The following is a 15,042-nucleotide window of genomic DNA, read 5'->3' as shown; positions in this document are numbered from 1 at the left end:
CATGCCGTGACTTGTCGGCAAACTCACCCTTTCCCGGTCGCTCTGTGGCTGCGTCGTGAGGTGGGGGATGGGATAAAACAAGTCTTGGTCCGGATCTGCTGCTTCATAGAGGGGATTTCTAAAGGGAAAAAAAGAGCTGGAATATTTAGGTAGCATTCACTCATTCATCAAGAGTCTATCTCATTTCATCGCTCAAACTCGAATTAAATTTTATCAAAACTTATCGCTAGCATATATCTACACGTGTACCCAAGTCTATACATGTACCTCGCTTTTCCAAGCAAACAAAAGAACTTTCCATCACGCCCCCCCAAAAAAGCTCAATGATGATGCAACAGATATTCCGCCCAATAGAAAAAGAAAAAAAGAAACACCAAAACCGACCATCAAAACGCTGAATAATTGCTCAGAAAATGGGGTGCTCTGGGGTGTGTGGGGGTGAGGGGTATCCATCCGTATCCAAGTCGTCATCACACTTCCTTTATGCAAACATAAAAGAGACTTCTGTAACATATTGCCAGCCATCATCATACTGACTCCCTCTCCCTCGCCTTCACAACCCCATTCATGCTCTCCTTGCTCTCATTGTCCCTATCCCCCCTCAGCGTTGCATCCGTATCCTTTGTCACCGGCCTCAACTCCTCCTCGCTCGTGTTGCCGTAGCACTTGGCCGTGTACCCCGACAACCCCGGCTGAAGCTTCAGCTCCCCAGCCGCCTGCTGCTCACGATAGTTGGCGCTTGAAAACAAATCGGTTCGTCGGGTAAAAGATCGCCTCACCGAGATATCGCCCGTCATCTTGAGGTTGCTCCCCCGCCCCCCAGATTTGGAGGCCGTCGTGAAAGCCGCGAGACCAAGCTTCACACCAATCATCTTGACGAGAGGCTGCAAACAAGCAAGGCACCCAGCCGTGATAGCAAGCGCAGCTTCGACAGACGACCAAATCGCAATCGGCGCCGTATCCCACAAGAAATCCTCACTCCCCATGTGTCGAAGATACGGCCCACGAACAATAACCGCCGCGCTGGCCACGCATCCCATCCCCATCAGACCAATCACCGCCACTTTCGACTTTTTATCCATGTTGAGCTGAGCCACCACCCACGCGGGCAGCAGGGCGTACGTCAGATCGGTGACGACGGAGAAGATCGAATAGAGGATAGCCAACGCCGTCAGGATGTTCATGTTGATGCATCTGCCGTCCTGGTCCTTGTTCCAAAAGAAGCTGATCGGGTAGCACTGGAACATGGCGAGGAAGAAAAACGTCAGGCAGCTGACGCACGTGATGGCGCCCGCGGCGTAAATGATCCATTTGTGAAGGCGGGTGATGGTGACTCGGAGCAAAAAGTAGCCGATGGAGAGCTTGACGAGAATCATGGACCAGGCGTAGAGGAGGTAGCAGTAGTACCATCTGAGAGTCAACAATCAGCCAAACAAACATCCTGTCACGTCAGACAGTTTCGCGCATTACCGGTTCATTGCAATCTTGTAATTCTCTGGGTCGACATCCGACTTGTGTTTCCCTGTGCCATGAGTGACCCCCACGTTTGAAAAGCAGCAGAAAGCGATATATGCACCCTATGCGTGACACAATCAAGATGGTCAAGGGTTAGCCGAGCGATTCTCTCGTTGCTTTTTTGTCTGGAGAGCCAAGAAAATGTCCATACCGTTGAAGCCGCCATCAACCAGTCATCCAGCCCAAACCCTTTCACAACTCTGGTTCGAACAAAGCATCGTAGCAGGCAAGTGATGCCGGCGAGGACAGCACCCGTCGTGTTAACGGCCAGCAGTACCGGGCCACGATTTGGTACATCGGTCATGGCGTATATGTGCAAATTGGCTGCGAAGGACAGAAACGAGTGTGGTGAAGGATGGGGATATCTGTCGGCGGTCGAAGAAGGGGGCGGGAAATCTCAGATTCGCTTAGTCAAAATGCCACCAGCTTGCCCATGTCCCCTGGCCTGTCCTGCCTAATAGCTGGTGGGAGGAGGGGGTGAGGTACCGTGTCAACCCTCACAGGCTGGCACGCTGGGACGAAAGGGGGGTGGTGAGGTGACGTTGGAGGTTCACTTGACGAGCGAGGGAGGTCGGATCGCGCGAACCGAGGAGACATGGTTGCTGGCTGGTGGCGCACTCTTGAAGGCGGAAAAAGCGCGCGCAAAAGGCCAAGGGTGATTTTTGCCGTCTCCACTCCCATAAAACCGCCATGCACGCTATATGCTCGCTGTTTCCGCAGGGAAGGTCGATCATTGTTTTGGCTAGCTTCAGGGGCCAAGCAGTGGGCCGCCTGGCCGAGTCTGGATGTGTTCGGTCGATAACGGCGGGAATGTTTGGCCCGGCCCCCCTGTTTGACATCCACTCGGGCGGAGCGTTGTGAACCAGTCCCCCACTTTCAATCCTGCCTTCGGATAAGTCTTTCATGTGCGAGTGGAGAGACCCGCCAAGCAGTGATCCACGTGCTTTTGTGCATGTTCCCCTTCGGCGGAGCCGCTACCAAGCTCGGTTGCTTCTCCTGCTGCAGCGCAGCATTCCATGCATTGCGATCTTCACTCCTGTTTGTGCAGTGACAAAGAGCCTTTCCTCAACCTCCCATCAGCTGCCAACTCGGGAAATTTTCTTGGGAGATCTCGTTGCTTCATGCCAGACCAGACGGACCTTGATCCTGGCCGCCATCTCGAGTGGGTTTGGCGGGCCACTTGAACGCCCATCGCAGTGGATTCAGGTCAAAGTGTCCCCTGATGATGTTCCAGTCGACGCGCACAAGTGCTTTTTCGAGGGCGTACGCGAGTATCCAGGTGCCAAGGGAGAACAAAACAATCATGACGCCAAACTGCCAGTCTGTGGCCGAGTTCATGAAGGTGCCATGTTGTACAGAATACAGACCCTGTATGTGTTGTTAGTGAGGCCTTTGCAAAGCATTGTCAACGCTTACCGTGACAAATCCAAGCGGTAAATAGCCAATCGTGATATAGGTCAGGGTCCTGATGTTGTTCCCTTGCTGTATCGTCGTCTTGTTGTCCTCCAAGGCGGTTTGGGCGTCAACCACATTGGTGATGGTGGAGATGCCGTCGCGTAGACCGGTGACCTGTTTGATCTTCAACTGCGTCTTGTCGTGGACGTCAATAAGCAAGCCATGCCGTTTTCGAAACTCATCCACGACAGTATTCGCCTCTTGGACAAGTTCTGCATCTTGATACGATGTCTCCTGACCTAATGTTATTACTCTACGGTCGTAGAGTGCGACTGCGGTCAGAACATACCTGCTTGATAATATTATCCATGGTGTCGTGTGCCCTCTGGACTTGTGTCAAAGAGGCGGAGAGCTTGTCATTAAAGATTCTGAGTGCGTCCCAACCCCAGAGCATCTTTTTGAGCTTGTTGATTGCTTCCGCCGTTCCCCACCAGTCTTCGGGGCCTTCAAACAGCGTACGGTCCTGCAGGTTCATCCTTGTCAGCCGATTCCACATAAAAAGCCCCGCTTGACTCAACAACGCACCCTGATTTCGATTATGCCATCGAGTTGCAAGAGAAGCTTCTCATACTCATCCGCCAACGTCTCGCACAGATGTCCTAGGAACATCAGGAACACCAGACACCTTGCGGTCGATGGCTGATGAACAAAGTTGGCCAGGAGTGGTTGGGTGTAATTGGAGATGAGACTTTCGAGATAATTCCATTTGACCGTTGGTGAGATGATCGAGCAGACCCACAGACGACCAGAAGGATGTCCCGTAAAGATTATGGATGATGATCTCTCTTCGACCATGTATTTTGTGTCGATACCAACCCCGAGCTCAGCAATGTTGTCAGGTGGGAAGTTGCCGTGCTGGCGGTGACGTTCACGATACGGATCTTCTTTCACTTCAGCCTGAGACCGAAGAGTCCAGCTTTGCCCTGTTATTAGTGACACGAGTACGACAGCCAACCTCCAAGGGGAATTAACGTACTGCGAGATATTAATGCTTGTAATCCACCCCGTCGGTCCCTTCTTACTGTCAGTGAACCGTGACACTGAGCCAAAGTGATCTCTCAAGTGAAAAGCCGCGGCATCGTGCCAGAGATAGCAGAGTCCAGCTGCGTTAAAAAGTGTAAGTATGGGGAATAGACTAGGGAGATTAGCAACCATCTTGACTACATGATCCTTGAGGTGCGGGGTCCTACAGGATTCTGTGCCTTATTCCTAGATCGACGAGCTGAGGTCCCTCGAATAGCACATGATTAGCCGTGTCTGCTTGCAATCTGAGCTGGGCGAGGCGAAAAGAGCTTACACGACTGTTTAGACGCTGTTTCAAGGATCTGTCCCGAGATGAATAGGTTGACCTGGGGATAGTCGTCCAGGTGACGGGTTTGACTTGGAAGCTGAAATCTAACGGAGACCCATGGGTGATATCCCACAAACAAATCATACGCAAGGCTACACAGTCGTCATCAGAGGTCATCGTGTCGGTCACTACTTTTTGAATGGATGACAATTCGGGCCCATGGTCAGGAAGATAAGCCTTTAGCTCCGGTATCAGGGTAACAAGTGGAAGTTGTGTTGTTGGCGAGGAAGGTGGTGAACGAGGTAAGGTATACCAGGCCTACAATATGAGAGGGAATGTGAGAATGTAAACCAAAAGAAAAATAAAAAATTTAAACGCCACGATATTTCAAGAATAACAATGTGCATATGAACTCATTGACGACTCGGAGCTCCTCAGACAATAAAAACAAGGTAGGGAGGTAGACATGGGGAAGCTTACAGGAAAGCAAGGGTTTGGTGGTCGTTGCGATATCCAGTCAAAAGACTTGGCCATTTCACTTCCACGGGACTCCTCCACCGACTGAATAAGCTTGAATAACATGGCTTCCATGTTAACAATCTCGCCGGATATTTTGGGCTGTCGTGGCAAAATCTCGCTGCTATTTAGATCGTCGGATCTGAGTGTGTCCGTTCGGCGGTCGAGAGACTGAGGGTGCTCATCATCCCCGACTGGTTTCTTGGCTTGCGCAGCCTGCAGCTTCCCTAGCAAAAGTGTCAGCAGATCAGCTAACCCGTTGGAAAACGGCTTCTCAGAGTTGGAGATACCTTCATATTTCAAATCCAGCAAGGTGGCGCATATCATCGCGATAGGCTGGATGTCCCACCATCGGCCTACCATGTTACCATCTGCCCAGTCCCAAGAGGTCATGAAGGAGTAATCCGACAACAGAAATTCAAACAGCCTGTCTCGGGCAGATGGGACGTTGGTGATATCGGCGACTCTCAGGTATGCTTCGTGGTTGGTGCTGTGTAGCTCCCATGGCCCGTTGCCAAGTCCTCTTATAGCCATCCACGGCTTTGGTCCGGGCAAGAATTTTGCCGTCCGTTTGCGGTCGCGGATCCTTTGCCTGGTTTGTTTGGCTCGAGAAACCGCTAAATTGTAGGACCGGCTGCTGTGCGTCAATCGGTCCAGCTGCATCTCCTCGGCCAGGAGGAGAGCCCTGTCAAGCTCGTCATGATGTGCTTTCCACCCACCGTGCTGGTTGGTTTTGAGACGCGAGACATTTTTTTCAGCTCTTTCTTGGGTCTCTCTTACCTCGTCAACATCAATGTCGAGATCGTATTCCGCACAACCCAGCTCGTCATAGAGCAGCAAGATAGAGCTGAGATGTAGCCATTGCAGCACATTGCTTTTGGGAGTCGGTTGCTTATCGCGATTTGCCCGCTCCATGCCGAGGTGGTATGCTACAGGTAACCTGGGGACGATGATCTCGCTTATGAACCTTGTATGAAATGCAGAAGGACATGCCCTGTAGGCGTACCAGGCGGCCATGGTGGCATAGCAGCCACGGTTGTATGTCGTGTCCCAGCTGAAGGCGGATCGTTTCCCAGCGCACCTTTTGAACCTTTCAAAAACTGGGCCGTCAGAAATATTGGAGGGCTCACTGTGGACTGCGAGAAGGAGTCTCCCTGGCTTGAGATCTGTGGCGAACAACCAGGCAAGTGCACCCTGAATGGCAGCTGTGAGCTTGTCAAGGTAGGCCTGCCGGATCTTTTCCAGCTCCAGATACTGGTTCAAGAAATCCCTTTTCAAGTCTCTAGAGCCAATGAATCTATGCAGTTTGGCGAGAAGCCGTATTTGATAACTATAACGGTGTTAGTCTGGATATCGAGTAAATCAGAAGGATTGGGTTGAGATACAAGGCGCTTTCCACGTCGACAAACTGACATGTCATGATATTCCCTATCAGAGCTTTTTCTCCTAGTTCATGTAAGAAACTTGGGCTCGTGGGATGCGAACTCGAGGTCGGAATTGATGTGACACCCAGTATCTGTTCCACGCCCCTGCCGATGACGCAAAATTCCACCGCTTCAATCGCTTCGTAGTTCGCTGCGCATAGGCTTGTGAAGAGTCTGTCGGTCATATTGACCGACCCACGGCTGACGCCCAGATAGTCTGCGAGGTCGGCCGGAAGCGAAGGGTCGTGCTCAACCCCATCCTCAGTACGTATGGCGTAGGTTGACACAACATATGTGGGCTCTCCGACTCGAATGTCAACCTCGACCTCACTCGTCATGTCAACCCATTCAACGTCTGCAGCTGTGTCGCAGGGGTTGAGGAAGGTGGGAGGTTGGAGTATGCCATTGACCGAAAATGTCATTTCGATTCTTGTGCGATAGTTGCTGCTTCTGCAGGACACAATGTTGGCATTGTTCGTGATAGTATATGTGTCAACTTGTCGATGAATATCATTCTGAGAACATGGGCACCCGAATCGAACTGGTCCTCCTCTTTTGAACCTCGCACGTGCCACGTCATCTTGGTGGTCATCGCTGGTGGCTGAACTGCCAACCCCCAAACTCAGACGGTGAATCTGAAAGAAGATTTTGTCTTTAACAAATGATATGGTGTCCCAGCTTCCAATCTCACGATAGAAACCCTTGGCAGCATCCAAATGGAAAAGCACATATTGGGCGTAAGGCCAACGAAAGTTGACCCATCCCTGACTTTTTCGGTCTGCGGCACTCACGGCCCAGGGCGAAGATGGCGTCTGGGGACTCTCTGGAACCAGATTGGTTCCAAAGGTGTCGTTGTTCTGAGCCTCATGCAGCTGCTGGTTTTGAGCTCGGGCTAGCATGGAGGCTGCGCTGTCAGGATAGTTTCCTCTGACGAAAATGAGACCACAAGTAGGATCTGGCCGAGTGAGTTGGAGCAGCTCATTCCCTTCTGACAGAGAAGCCGTAAAGCCATCGTCTCCGAAATCGAAAGTCTTTGCAGATTGGGATTGTCCAAAGGTTGTAAATGATTGACCTGATATGTGGGTTAAACATTAGATGGAATATTGGAGTATATGGTATGTACTTACCTTTGGACAAGTCAGCAAGCCATTCCAAGTCTATCGGTTGTTCGCTCTCCATCACAGAGTCGTTGACGCGAAGATTTTACTGGGGATGATGAACACGTTCAGCTCGAAAGCCGGACCAGGCAGTAGATATTAAACATGTTTGCGCAGGTTGGCAAGGCTCGACCCCCGGTCATGGCCATCGCCCAATACCATGGGTTGCATAGCGAGCTGCATTCTCGCACCGTTGTGCGACACCAGACTGGAAAATGCGAAGCTGAGCATCATGGCCGATTTATCCGTGGGTTGAAATCATGGCTTTCAAAGGGTTAAAAATCGATTATTATTGCTGGCAAGGAAGGGGATTCTACTTCAATGACAGCGAAAGAGTAGATAGGTTTTAATGGCAAGAACAAAGTGCATTTTGTCCTATCTGTCGTTGGTCCCGGATTCCAAGTTGGTGGCAGAGTCAAGACAGTTGCAGCTTTCTGCCAAGATCCAAACGGCAATCACCCCACAGCCCCACCACCCCTCCTCGGGATCATAGCCCCACCTTCCGACTCTGTACTAGCGCTTTTCCGGACTAATTCCTCAAAGATGTGGCTTACGGAGTACACGCTTGCCATCTACAATATGATATTCCGAATTAGCATTCGTGGTTTTCTCCCAATCTCACTGCAAATTTAATCTTTCCATTTAAAGGACTCTGATACGGCGCGTATACAACAAGTCGGCCGTGTCGCCCGCAACCGAAACGCCACGGGCTTCTGGATTTGAGCTGCTCATGGTGATCTGATCGTGGGCATAGAATACCGACATTCTAGCACCTGGTTGGACACAGCGGCCATACTCCAGGGAGCTGCGAGGGATCTCTCTGGTCTCGCTGTACGATTTGCCAGGTGCTTTCCAAGTCTCACCACCATCGAATGTTGCCGTCGCGACCACGTTGAAGGGGCCCAAATCATGGGTGTAGTATGTGCTGTGGTGAAGAGCTGTCACTCCATCATCGAGCTGAGTGTAGTATCCTTCATATACGCTGTCCGCAAGCGTGTGCTGCACCCCTTGAACCCCTTGAGGGAGATGGTCGACGCTCGGGGCAATGATAGCGAGATAAACATGACAGGTCTTACCCCTCTCCGCTCGAGTATAGTCTGGCCCAAGGTAGGTTCGAAATTGGCTGTAGGTAATAATGATCCACTCACCTGTTTCTGAGATTGTTATGTTGCTCGAGCCTTCCGGGCAGCCAGTGCCTGAGTATCTTGTCAGCCGGAAATGCGCTCCTGTTCCCAGGGTTGTCTCCTGGGCTATCACGAGCAAAGGAAGTAGAAGAGAAAATGAAAGCTTCATTTTGCCGGCGTTTGCCTATGTGTGTCGGACAACACGTCGTCTTTGGTTATCGACTGGTTCTCGATACGGAAGTATGTGGGACTTATAACCTTCGTCGAGGAAGCTCTGAACCTGGTACATGCCACATCTAGCACCAGAAGTATCGCGGTGCATCGAGAGGTATTCATGTGGAGGACCAGGTACCGCAAAGACAGGTGGAGGATAAATAGTTGAACAAATTAACCAGCATTTCCCCCTCGATTCTCACTGGTTGCTTCTTTCGAGATATCCACAGGTTGCATATCTCATGCTATTCTCGCAGCTCAATGCGAGGGTGGAAAGTGCGATGGAAGGTTCTTGACACTGCTATGCCCGCCTTCCTCCGCTCCTCGGACTTTCAGGTCGCCATCCAATTTTGCCGACGACTGACGGCCGACCACCGACCACCGTCCACCGTCCACTGTAGTATGACTCTCCCGCGTCCTCCATATTTTCAGTTCCTTGCCCTTCGATTTACGGTGCAAGAAGCAACCGCTCTGCTCGTCCACCACGCGAGCCATGATGCATCTCGCATATCTTTCGAAGCCTCCCAAGATCAAGATCGAGGAACGCCTTGTCTGCCACGTGGTCGCAATCTCGGTACTGCGATGATGGCTGCCTCTTCATCAAGACGATAATAATCCATCCAGTCACCATTGCCCGGAAGATTGGCAAAATAAGTCTTCTACTATCAACCGGGCGGCTCGGCGCGCACACAACAATCCATAGGTTGGAACCATCCGAACAATTGATTAGGTATCTGCAGCTTGCTGATCCATCTGCTGAGAGTGTGCCATGATGGTCAACAGATATCTACAGCCTCCCTCCACTCACCGCCCTCCCCAACTTCACCGACCGATACTCCACTGATCTAGCAACCACGATGCTCCTCCTCCTATCCCTCCTCTCAACCCTCGGCCTCGCCGCCCCCCAACTGGGCACCTCCCCCTGGGGCCCAAACGTCTCATCAACCATGCTCCGCTTCGGCTGCCACCAGCTCGTAATCGACCGAATCGACCCCCTCGTCAACCCAGGCTCCCTACCCTCCCCACACCTCCACCAAATCGTGGGCGGCAACGCCTTCGATATCTCCATGCCACACAACACCGACATCTCCTCCCTCGCCAACTGCACCACCTGCTCCTACTCTGAAGACTTCTCAAACTACTGGACCGCCAACCTCTATTTTCGCGCACGAAATGGTTCCTACAAACGCGTCCCCCAAATACCCAACAGGCTATTATTCGGCGATGATTTCACTACCAAAACGGATGGTGGCTTCGTGGTGTATTACGTCAGCGGTGGGATAGGGGACGTGACTGCCTTTCGGCCTGGATTCCGGATGTTGGTTGGGGATGCCGGGAGGAGGGAACCGCAGGGGTTGAGGAATCAAACTTGCTTCCGGTGTTATACCGGGCCTGACTTTGGAGGGGATGATAAAGCGCCTTGCGTGGATGATGCGGTGGACTTTGAGGGGTTACCCAATAAAATGTGCTGGGGGATTAGGAGTAATGTGCTTTATCCGACTTGTTGGGATGGGAAGAATTTGGACAGTCCTGATCATAAGAGCCATGTGGCGTATCCGGTTGAAACCGGGCCGCATACGTTTACTGGGTTGGGGACGGGAGGACAGTGTCCGGAGAGTCATCCTGTTAGGATACCGCAGTTGATGCTTGAGGTGGGTTAACCGTCTTTTGGGAGTGTGTGCTGTTTGGGAAATGCTAATGGGGAGTAGATTGTGTGGGATACGAGTTTGTTTAATGACCCGGATGAGTGGCCGGAGGATGGGTCGCAGCCTTTTGTTTTGAGCACGGGTGATACCACGGGGTATGGGCAGCATGGGGACTATGTGTTTGGGTGGAAAGGGGATTCTCTGCAACGGGCGATGGATGGGGTGTGCTTTGGGGCTAATTGTCATGTACTGGAGAGCCAGTCTTTGGGGGAGGCAAAGAGGTGTAGTGTGTCTTCGAGAGTGGGGGAGGAGGTGGATGGATGTGAGTCTTTGTTTCGTGAGAGGGGAATGTGAGCTGACATGGTTATAGGGCTTGATACGCTTCCTGGGAATCCAGATATTCGGGAGAAGAAGTGAGCGCGGCTTATGCACTGGGTGAATGGTCTAAAGGGAACGGAGGATGCCAGAAGTGATCTGGGGTCGACCAGCTACAGCTGGCTGAGCCGATGGAGCCAGCAAAGAGGAACAGGGAAGCTCTACTGTCGATGTATGAAGACATTGATGAGAGAATATGGGTAGCAATAGTGGTCTATTGCTATATAACGAAACATATAGACGACTCCCACAATCGACACAGCTGGGTATTCACGTCTTTGGCATGTAGTGAGCCACTCCATCGGAACAAGCCCAATCCGAACATCACTGCCGCACTCAAACTTTGATATCATTGCAGCCAAGATCAGCTTAATGATCGATAATAGCATCAAGTCTAGCGCTTGTCCCAGTTCCGTCATCATACCAAAGAGTAGCATCCGCGACTGGACACTATACCGAGACGCAGTTCTAAGCCTCAGTCCTCCTTCACCGGATCCTCGCGGCCAATGTCCAGCCATAAGCCAACACAGCGCCCAGTGTCAACAGGTTGAGGTGGATGCACATTGCGTGGCTGAATGAAAACCGTCTCTTCACCACCACCATCCCCGACGATGCGCTGACACTAGCACCCTCCATCACCTTGTTCTCATCATATTGTGTCAGGTTGCAGCTAAGCCCATCTCTCGTTTCTAAGGTCACGGCTATGTCAGCAAAGACCATGTCCGAAAGTCAGAGGATATCGAATCATGATGAGATCAGACGAACCTTGATGAGTAACTTGAACCATGGCCTTTCGTGTAGCAGGTTCAAAGATGAATGTATTCAACATTGCTGAGGTGAACGCAACGGCGTGGGGAACCCAGCTCATGAGGCTTGCCTCGAAGGGAACAAGATCATCTCGAGGGATAGTCACAGCAGTGATAACGACCAATAATGATTGGGATCGGAAATAAAACGGCCAGGCCTGTTTCTGAAGGCTTCGGAAAGCGGCCTTTGGGAGGGCTCGGTAGCTGATCTTGGTCATGATGAAGCTTTGGTATAGGGTTGCCCCAAGCAAAAAGGAGAAACACAGTAGGTGAAGAGGCGGCAAAGCTGACAGGAAATGAGCGCAGTTTGAACTCATGTTTGAAAGGGTTGATACTTGTGCAAGATTTTAAATTGAGCGCTGGGATCGTTTCAAGGTCAAGGTCCGCGAGGAAAAGAAGAACAGCAGACATATTTCAAGTTCTGATGATGGACGGCTTTTCAAGTAGAGCATTTTACTGAGCACCGGTCTGACTCGGAATCATGGTTGGCGCCTACCATCATTTTGTAGGGCTTGGCGTTTAGAGCTGAGGTTGGTATAAGAGTTTGGTGCTTTAACTCCGAAGCTGACCGGACCGCAGATACTTTGCATGGAGAGGGGATCACATGATACAGGCATGACTGTGAAACACAACTTCATCAGCAAGTCAGAAATGCGGTCCTTTTGCTGAGAAAATGCGCACGTAGATCGTTTGAGGGACGTGACGTTGAGCGTGGAAGCCGGACTCTGAGCCTCGCACACCGAAGTAGGTAAGGTACTTGAGGTGTATTCGCATGGATTCCAGGCACCTGATTTGCGCGGGTCGAGTGAGGTCCCATTTGAGGTTCGGTATAGGAGTGGTTCTAGTAGGCTGGGCATGCTGAAACAAACAAAGTAATATATCCACACCTTTCTCTGTGGTGTTGTCCAGCCAAGATTGTTGTTGACAGGCTGAGAGAAACATCGGCCACGTGAGAAAGACGGCCGGACATTAAACATGTCTGCGAAGCTTTGTAAGGATGTCTTTCCGATGCCGACATTACGTCAGGTGCAATCATCTTGGTTGATGAAGACGATGCGCTCCAGTCAAGTCTTATGTCGGAGCCGATGAGTATTGCCGCCTTGATATATTCAGCTATCACCAAAATAACCAAGAGGTTCGGCCGAGCCATCCTGTTGGACAGAGGATCGGTTAAAAGCGAAGGATTGACAAGTGCTATCAACATGTCGTGCATTTGATAGGCCGTGGTTAATCACATTTAATCAACCCCACAATCAATGCACGGTATGCCCGGCACTTGACTTGCCACAGCATTGCCTCCTTGAGCTTCACTCTTTCCAAGACGGGAGAGGTGAGGTTGGCATGGAGTACACGCGAAACTTTTAAAAGAGCGCGACGGCCCGCCGACGACCCCAGGCCGCCTCGTGGTTCTCAATCCGTCCTGCAAAGCCAAGATCGACGAAGCTATTCGTTGTCTCTCACTCCACCATGAAGGTCTTGTATGGCCTTTTTTCTCTCCCGGCCGTTTACGGCCAGGGCTTTAGCACAACCATGCTTCGATTCGGCTGCTCCGAGGTAAGCACCTCTTCCACTCGCCACTGAGTTCAGGTTCCTTCCAGAATACTGACCATCTTTATCCCAGGTCGTCCTCGATCGCATCGATCCTCTCGTTGAGCCCGGCGGTATTCCCTCTGCTCACGTCCATCAGGTTGTTGGAGGAGTGCGTCGAATCATATTTTCAACGAAACGCCGTCACCCTCGCTGATCGTTGCTCTCTAGAATGCGTTCAACGTTACCATGCCCTACAGCGATATTTCCAAGCTAGCGACATGCACAACATGCTCGTTTGATCAAGATTTGAGCAACTACTGGACTGCCAACGTGTACTTTAAGGCTCGAAACGGAACCTACAAGCGTGTTCCCCAGATGGTCAATGATGTGGGTGCCCCGTTCACTTCCTCGTGCCGGCTTTTAAGTTTTCCAACACCAAACATCGATCAACAATGAGACATGATGCTGACATCTTTGTTCTAGGCCATTGGAAATGCCAACGGTATGACGAGTTTCTTCGCAATCTCCGTCTCGACACATTATATCATCATTCTAGGGTTAGGGCTATACGGGATCCCTGAGTGACCCCTGAGCCCGAACCAAGCATCATCCACCACATCGTTTCTTCGTGATTCTTTGAAGACAAGGCAGCTAACAGAGCTTTTACAAAGCTGGCATCACCGTATACTATACGGCTCCTGGTCCTAAAACCGTTACTGCCTTTAAGCCAGGCTTCAGAATGTTCACTGGCGATGCAGCACGCCGCACCTCGACTGGCCTTGGTCGCAAGATGCAGAGCTGCTATCGTTGCTACACAGGTATGCAGGGGGAAAGCATAGGCCTGGTTTCTGGTCCATTTGGTCTTTAAATGACAGTATCTCACCTTGTACAGGTCCCAACTTCCAGGGCAACACCATGAGCCCCTGCATGGATCCTAAGCTTGACACCGAGAGCTTTCCAACAACTCCATGCCCCGGAGGCATCCGCAGCAGTGTTATCTTCCCCATGTACGTTGTTTCTTAAGCCTACGTCAATTTACGTTGATAGTGCTGACGACCACGAAGCTGCTGGGACGGGAAGAACCTCGACACTCCGAACCACATGGACCACGTTGCTCACCCTACGTCCGGGCCTGCCACCTTTGCCGTTGTCGATGCTGCCTGCCCTGCGAGCCATCCGGTCAAGATCCCACAGGTCCACTACGAGGCAAGTGGTTGTTGTCGTGGCTTTGATGTCTGCCTTACGCTGACGCTGTGAATAGATCGTCTGGGATACCCGTGCCTTCAACAACAGGGCTGAATGGCCCGCCGATGGCTCTCAGCCTTTTGTACTGAGCCAGGGAGACCCGTAGGCCCTTTGCCCCATTCTAAAGGTTGCCAGCAGTGCGCTAACATCAAATAGGACCGGCTACGGCCAACATGGCGACTATGTCTTTGGCTGGAAGGACGACACTCTCCAGCACGCCATGGACAACCGCTGCTTTGCTGCCACATGCCGTGGTTTAACGACGCAGACCTTTGATAAGGCTAACCAGTGCCAGGTCAAGAGAGTGGTTAAGGAGGATATCGACGGCTGTAAGTCTGCGTTTTGAATGGCAGGCATAGATTGGTTACTAATTTTTGCGAAACAAACAATAGGGCTCAAGGCTTTGCCGGGTCATTCACACGAGTGAGGGGTGGAATTTTGGAGTTGAGAGGGAAATATGGTGACATGCTTTGGATGGACGCTGTGACAAGACTGGATGGCTTGTATCCAGTGGCTATTGTCCGAAGAAGATAGCGAACTTGACGTATTACAAGTTATTTTCGAGGCTTGTTGATCGCCTTGTCTCGCGAGGCCTGTAGACTGCCATTTATACACACAATACCATCTTTTTCGGATTGGGGCTCCCAGAAGACGCAGCTGGCCTCAGTGAATAGAAAATATTTCCAATCGTTCGCCAGCAACAAGCACGTTCTGAATCCTGCAGCGCCGATCCTGGACAACACCC

General features: G+C 51.3%; 6 protein-coding genes across 6 annotated transcripts; 2 read left to right on the top strand and 4 right to left on the bottom strand.

Moving 5' to 3' along the window:
* Nucleotides 1-178: 178 nt before the first annotated feature.
* On the bottom strand, nucleotides 179-1,819 carry QC764_401440 (uncharacterized protein; the record flags this gene model as incomplete). Its single annotated transcript, XM_062946425.1, has 3 exons — nucleotides 179-1,410; nucleotides 1,471-1,577; nucleotides 1,667-1,819. The coding sequence occupies 3 exons, from the start codon at nucleotides 1,817-1,819 to the stop codon at nucleotides 528-530; spliced, it is 1,143 nt and encodes a 380-aa protein (XP_062800019.1). The 3' UTR covers nucleotides 179-527.
* Nucleotides 1,820-2,634: 815 nt separating this feature from the next.
* Nucleotides 2,635-7,753, bottom strand: QC764_401433 (uncharacterized protein; the record flags this gene model as incomplete). The annotated part of the gene is made up of 11 exons (XM_062946424.1): nucleotides 7,329-7,753; nucleotides 6,163-7,273; nucleotides 5,068-6,107; nucleotides 4,742-5,004; nucleotides 4,268-4,579; nucleotides 4,161-4,192; nucleotides 3,947-4,105; nucleotides 3,496-3,886; nucleotides 3,260-3,433; nucleotides 2,932-3,204; nucleotides 2,635-2,883 (listed from the first exon to the last, which is right to left on the bottom strand). The coding sequence occupies exons 1-11, from the start codon at nucleotides 7,378-7,380 to the stop codon at nucleotides 2,635-2,637; spliced, it is 4,056 nt and encodes a 1,351-aa protein (XP_062800018.1). The 5' UTR covers nucleotides 7,381-7,753.
* Nucleotides 7,754-7,908: 155 nt separating this feature from the next.
* Nucleotides 7,909-8,974, bottom strand: QC764_401432 (uncharacterized protein; the record flags this gene model as incomplete). Its single annotated transcript, XM_062946423.1, has 3 exons — nucleotides 8,741-8,974; nucleotides 8,005-8,666; nucleotides 7,909-7,930 (listed from the first exon to the last, which is right to left on the bottom strand). Exons 1-3 carry the CDS (start codon nucleotides 8,816-8,818, stop codon nucleotides 7,909-7,911), a joined length of 762 nt encoding a protein of 253 aa, XP_062800017.1. The 5' UTR covers nucleotides 8,819-8,974.
* Nucleotides 8,866-10,919, top strand: QC764_0061530 (uncharacterized protein). Its single transcript, XM_062940515.1, is given in 5 exon segments — nucleotides 8,866-9,072; nucleotides 9,087-9,398; nucleotides 9,479-10,347; nucleotides 10,405-10,663; nucleotides 10,712-10,919. The coding sequence occupies 3 exon segments, from the start codon at nucleotides 9,553-9,555 to the stop codon at nucleotides 10,756-10,758; spliced, it is 1,101 nt and encodes a 366-aa protein (XP_062800016.1). The 5' UTR covers nucleotides 8,866-9,072; nucleotides 9,087-9,398; nucleotides 9,479-9,552; the 3' UTR covers nucleotides 10,759-10,919.
* On the bottom strand, nucleotides 10,916-12,442 carry QC764_401420 (uncharacterized protein). The gene is made up of 3 exons (XM_062946422.1): nucleotides 12,410-12,442; nucleotides 11,482-12,141; nucleotides 10,916-11,405 (listed from the first exon to the last, which is right to left on the bottom strand). Exons 2-3 carry the CDS (start codon nucleotides 11,837-11,839, stop codon nucleotides 11,203-11,205), a joined length of 561 nt encoding a protein of 186 aa, XP_062800015.1. The 5' UTR covers nucleotides 11,840-12,141; nucleotides 12,410-12,442; the 3' UTR covers nucleotides 10,916-11,202.
* A 110-nt stretch (nucleotides 12,443-12,552) lies between these two features.
* On the top strand, nucleotides 12,553-14,931 carry QC764_401410 (uncharacterized protein). The gene is made up of 9 exons (XM_062946421.1): nucleotides 12,553-13,076; nucleotides 13,144-13,221; nucleotides 13,281-13,439; nucleotides 13,711-13,870; nucleotides 13,945-14,059; nucleotides 14,117-14,285; nucleotides 14,314-14,399; nucleotides 14,454-14,626; nucleotides 14,690-14,931. The coding sequence occupies exons 1-9, from the start codon at nucleotides 12,990-12,992 to the stop codon at nucleotides 14,722-14,724; spliced, it is 1,062 nt and encodes a 353-aa protein (XP_062800014.1). The 5' UTR covers nucleotides 12,553-12,989; the 3' UTR covers nucleotides 14,725-14,931.
* The last annotated feature ends 111 nt before the right edge of the window (nucleotides 14,932-15,042 follow it).

This window comes from Podospora pseudoanserina, chromosome 4 (genome assembly GCF_035222485.1).
Source record: "Podospora pseudoanserina strain CBS 124.78 chromosome 4, whole genome shotgun sequence".
Lineage (NCBI taxonomy): Eukaryota > Fungi > Ascomycota > Sordariomycetes > Sordariales > Podosporaceae > Podospora > Podospora pseudoanserina.
Note: the sequence above shows the minus strand (reverse complement) of the source record. Positions and strands in the feature narration are given on the sequence as shown.

Coding starts and splice junctions, on each gene's coding strand:
- QC764_0061530 (XM_062940515.1), top strand. CDS start 9,553: ATGCTCCTCCTCCTATCCCTCCTCTCAACCCTCGGCCTCGCCGCCCCC. Junction 10,348..10,404: donor TACCGCAGTTGATGCTTGAG/GTGGGTTAACCG, acceptor AATGGGGAGTAG/ATTGTGTGGGATACGAGTTT. Junction 10,664..10,711: donor GGGGGAGGAGGTGGATGGAT/GTGAGTCTTTGT, acceptor ACATGGTTATAG/GGCTTGATACGCTTCCTGGG.
- QC764_401410 (XM_062946421.1), top strand. CDS start 12,990: ATGAAGGTCTTGTATGGCCTTTTTTCTCTCCCGGCCGTTTACGGCCAG. Junction 13,222..13,280: donor TCCATCAGGTTGTTGGAGGA/GTGCGTCGAATC, acceptor GTTGCTCTCTAG/AATGCGTTCAACGTTACCAT. Junction 14,060..14,116: donor AGCAGTGTTATCTTCCCCAT/GTACGTTGTTTC, acceptor ACGACCACGAAG/CTGCTGGGACGGGAAGAACC.
- QC764_401420 (XM_062946422.1), bottom strand. CDS start 11,839: ATGAGTTCAAACTGCGCTCATTTCCTGTCAGCTTTGCCGCCTCTTCAC. Junction 11,406..11,481: donor GGTTCAAGTTACTCATCAAG/GTTCGTCTGATC, acceptor CCGTGACCTTAG/AAACGAGAGATGGGCTTAGC.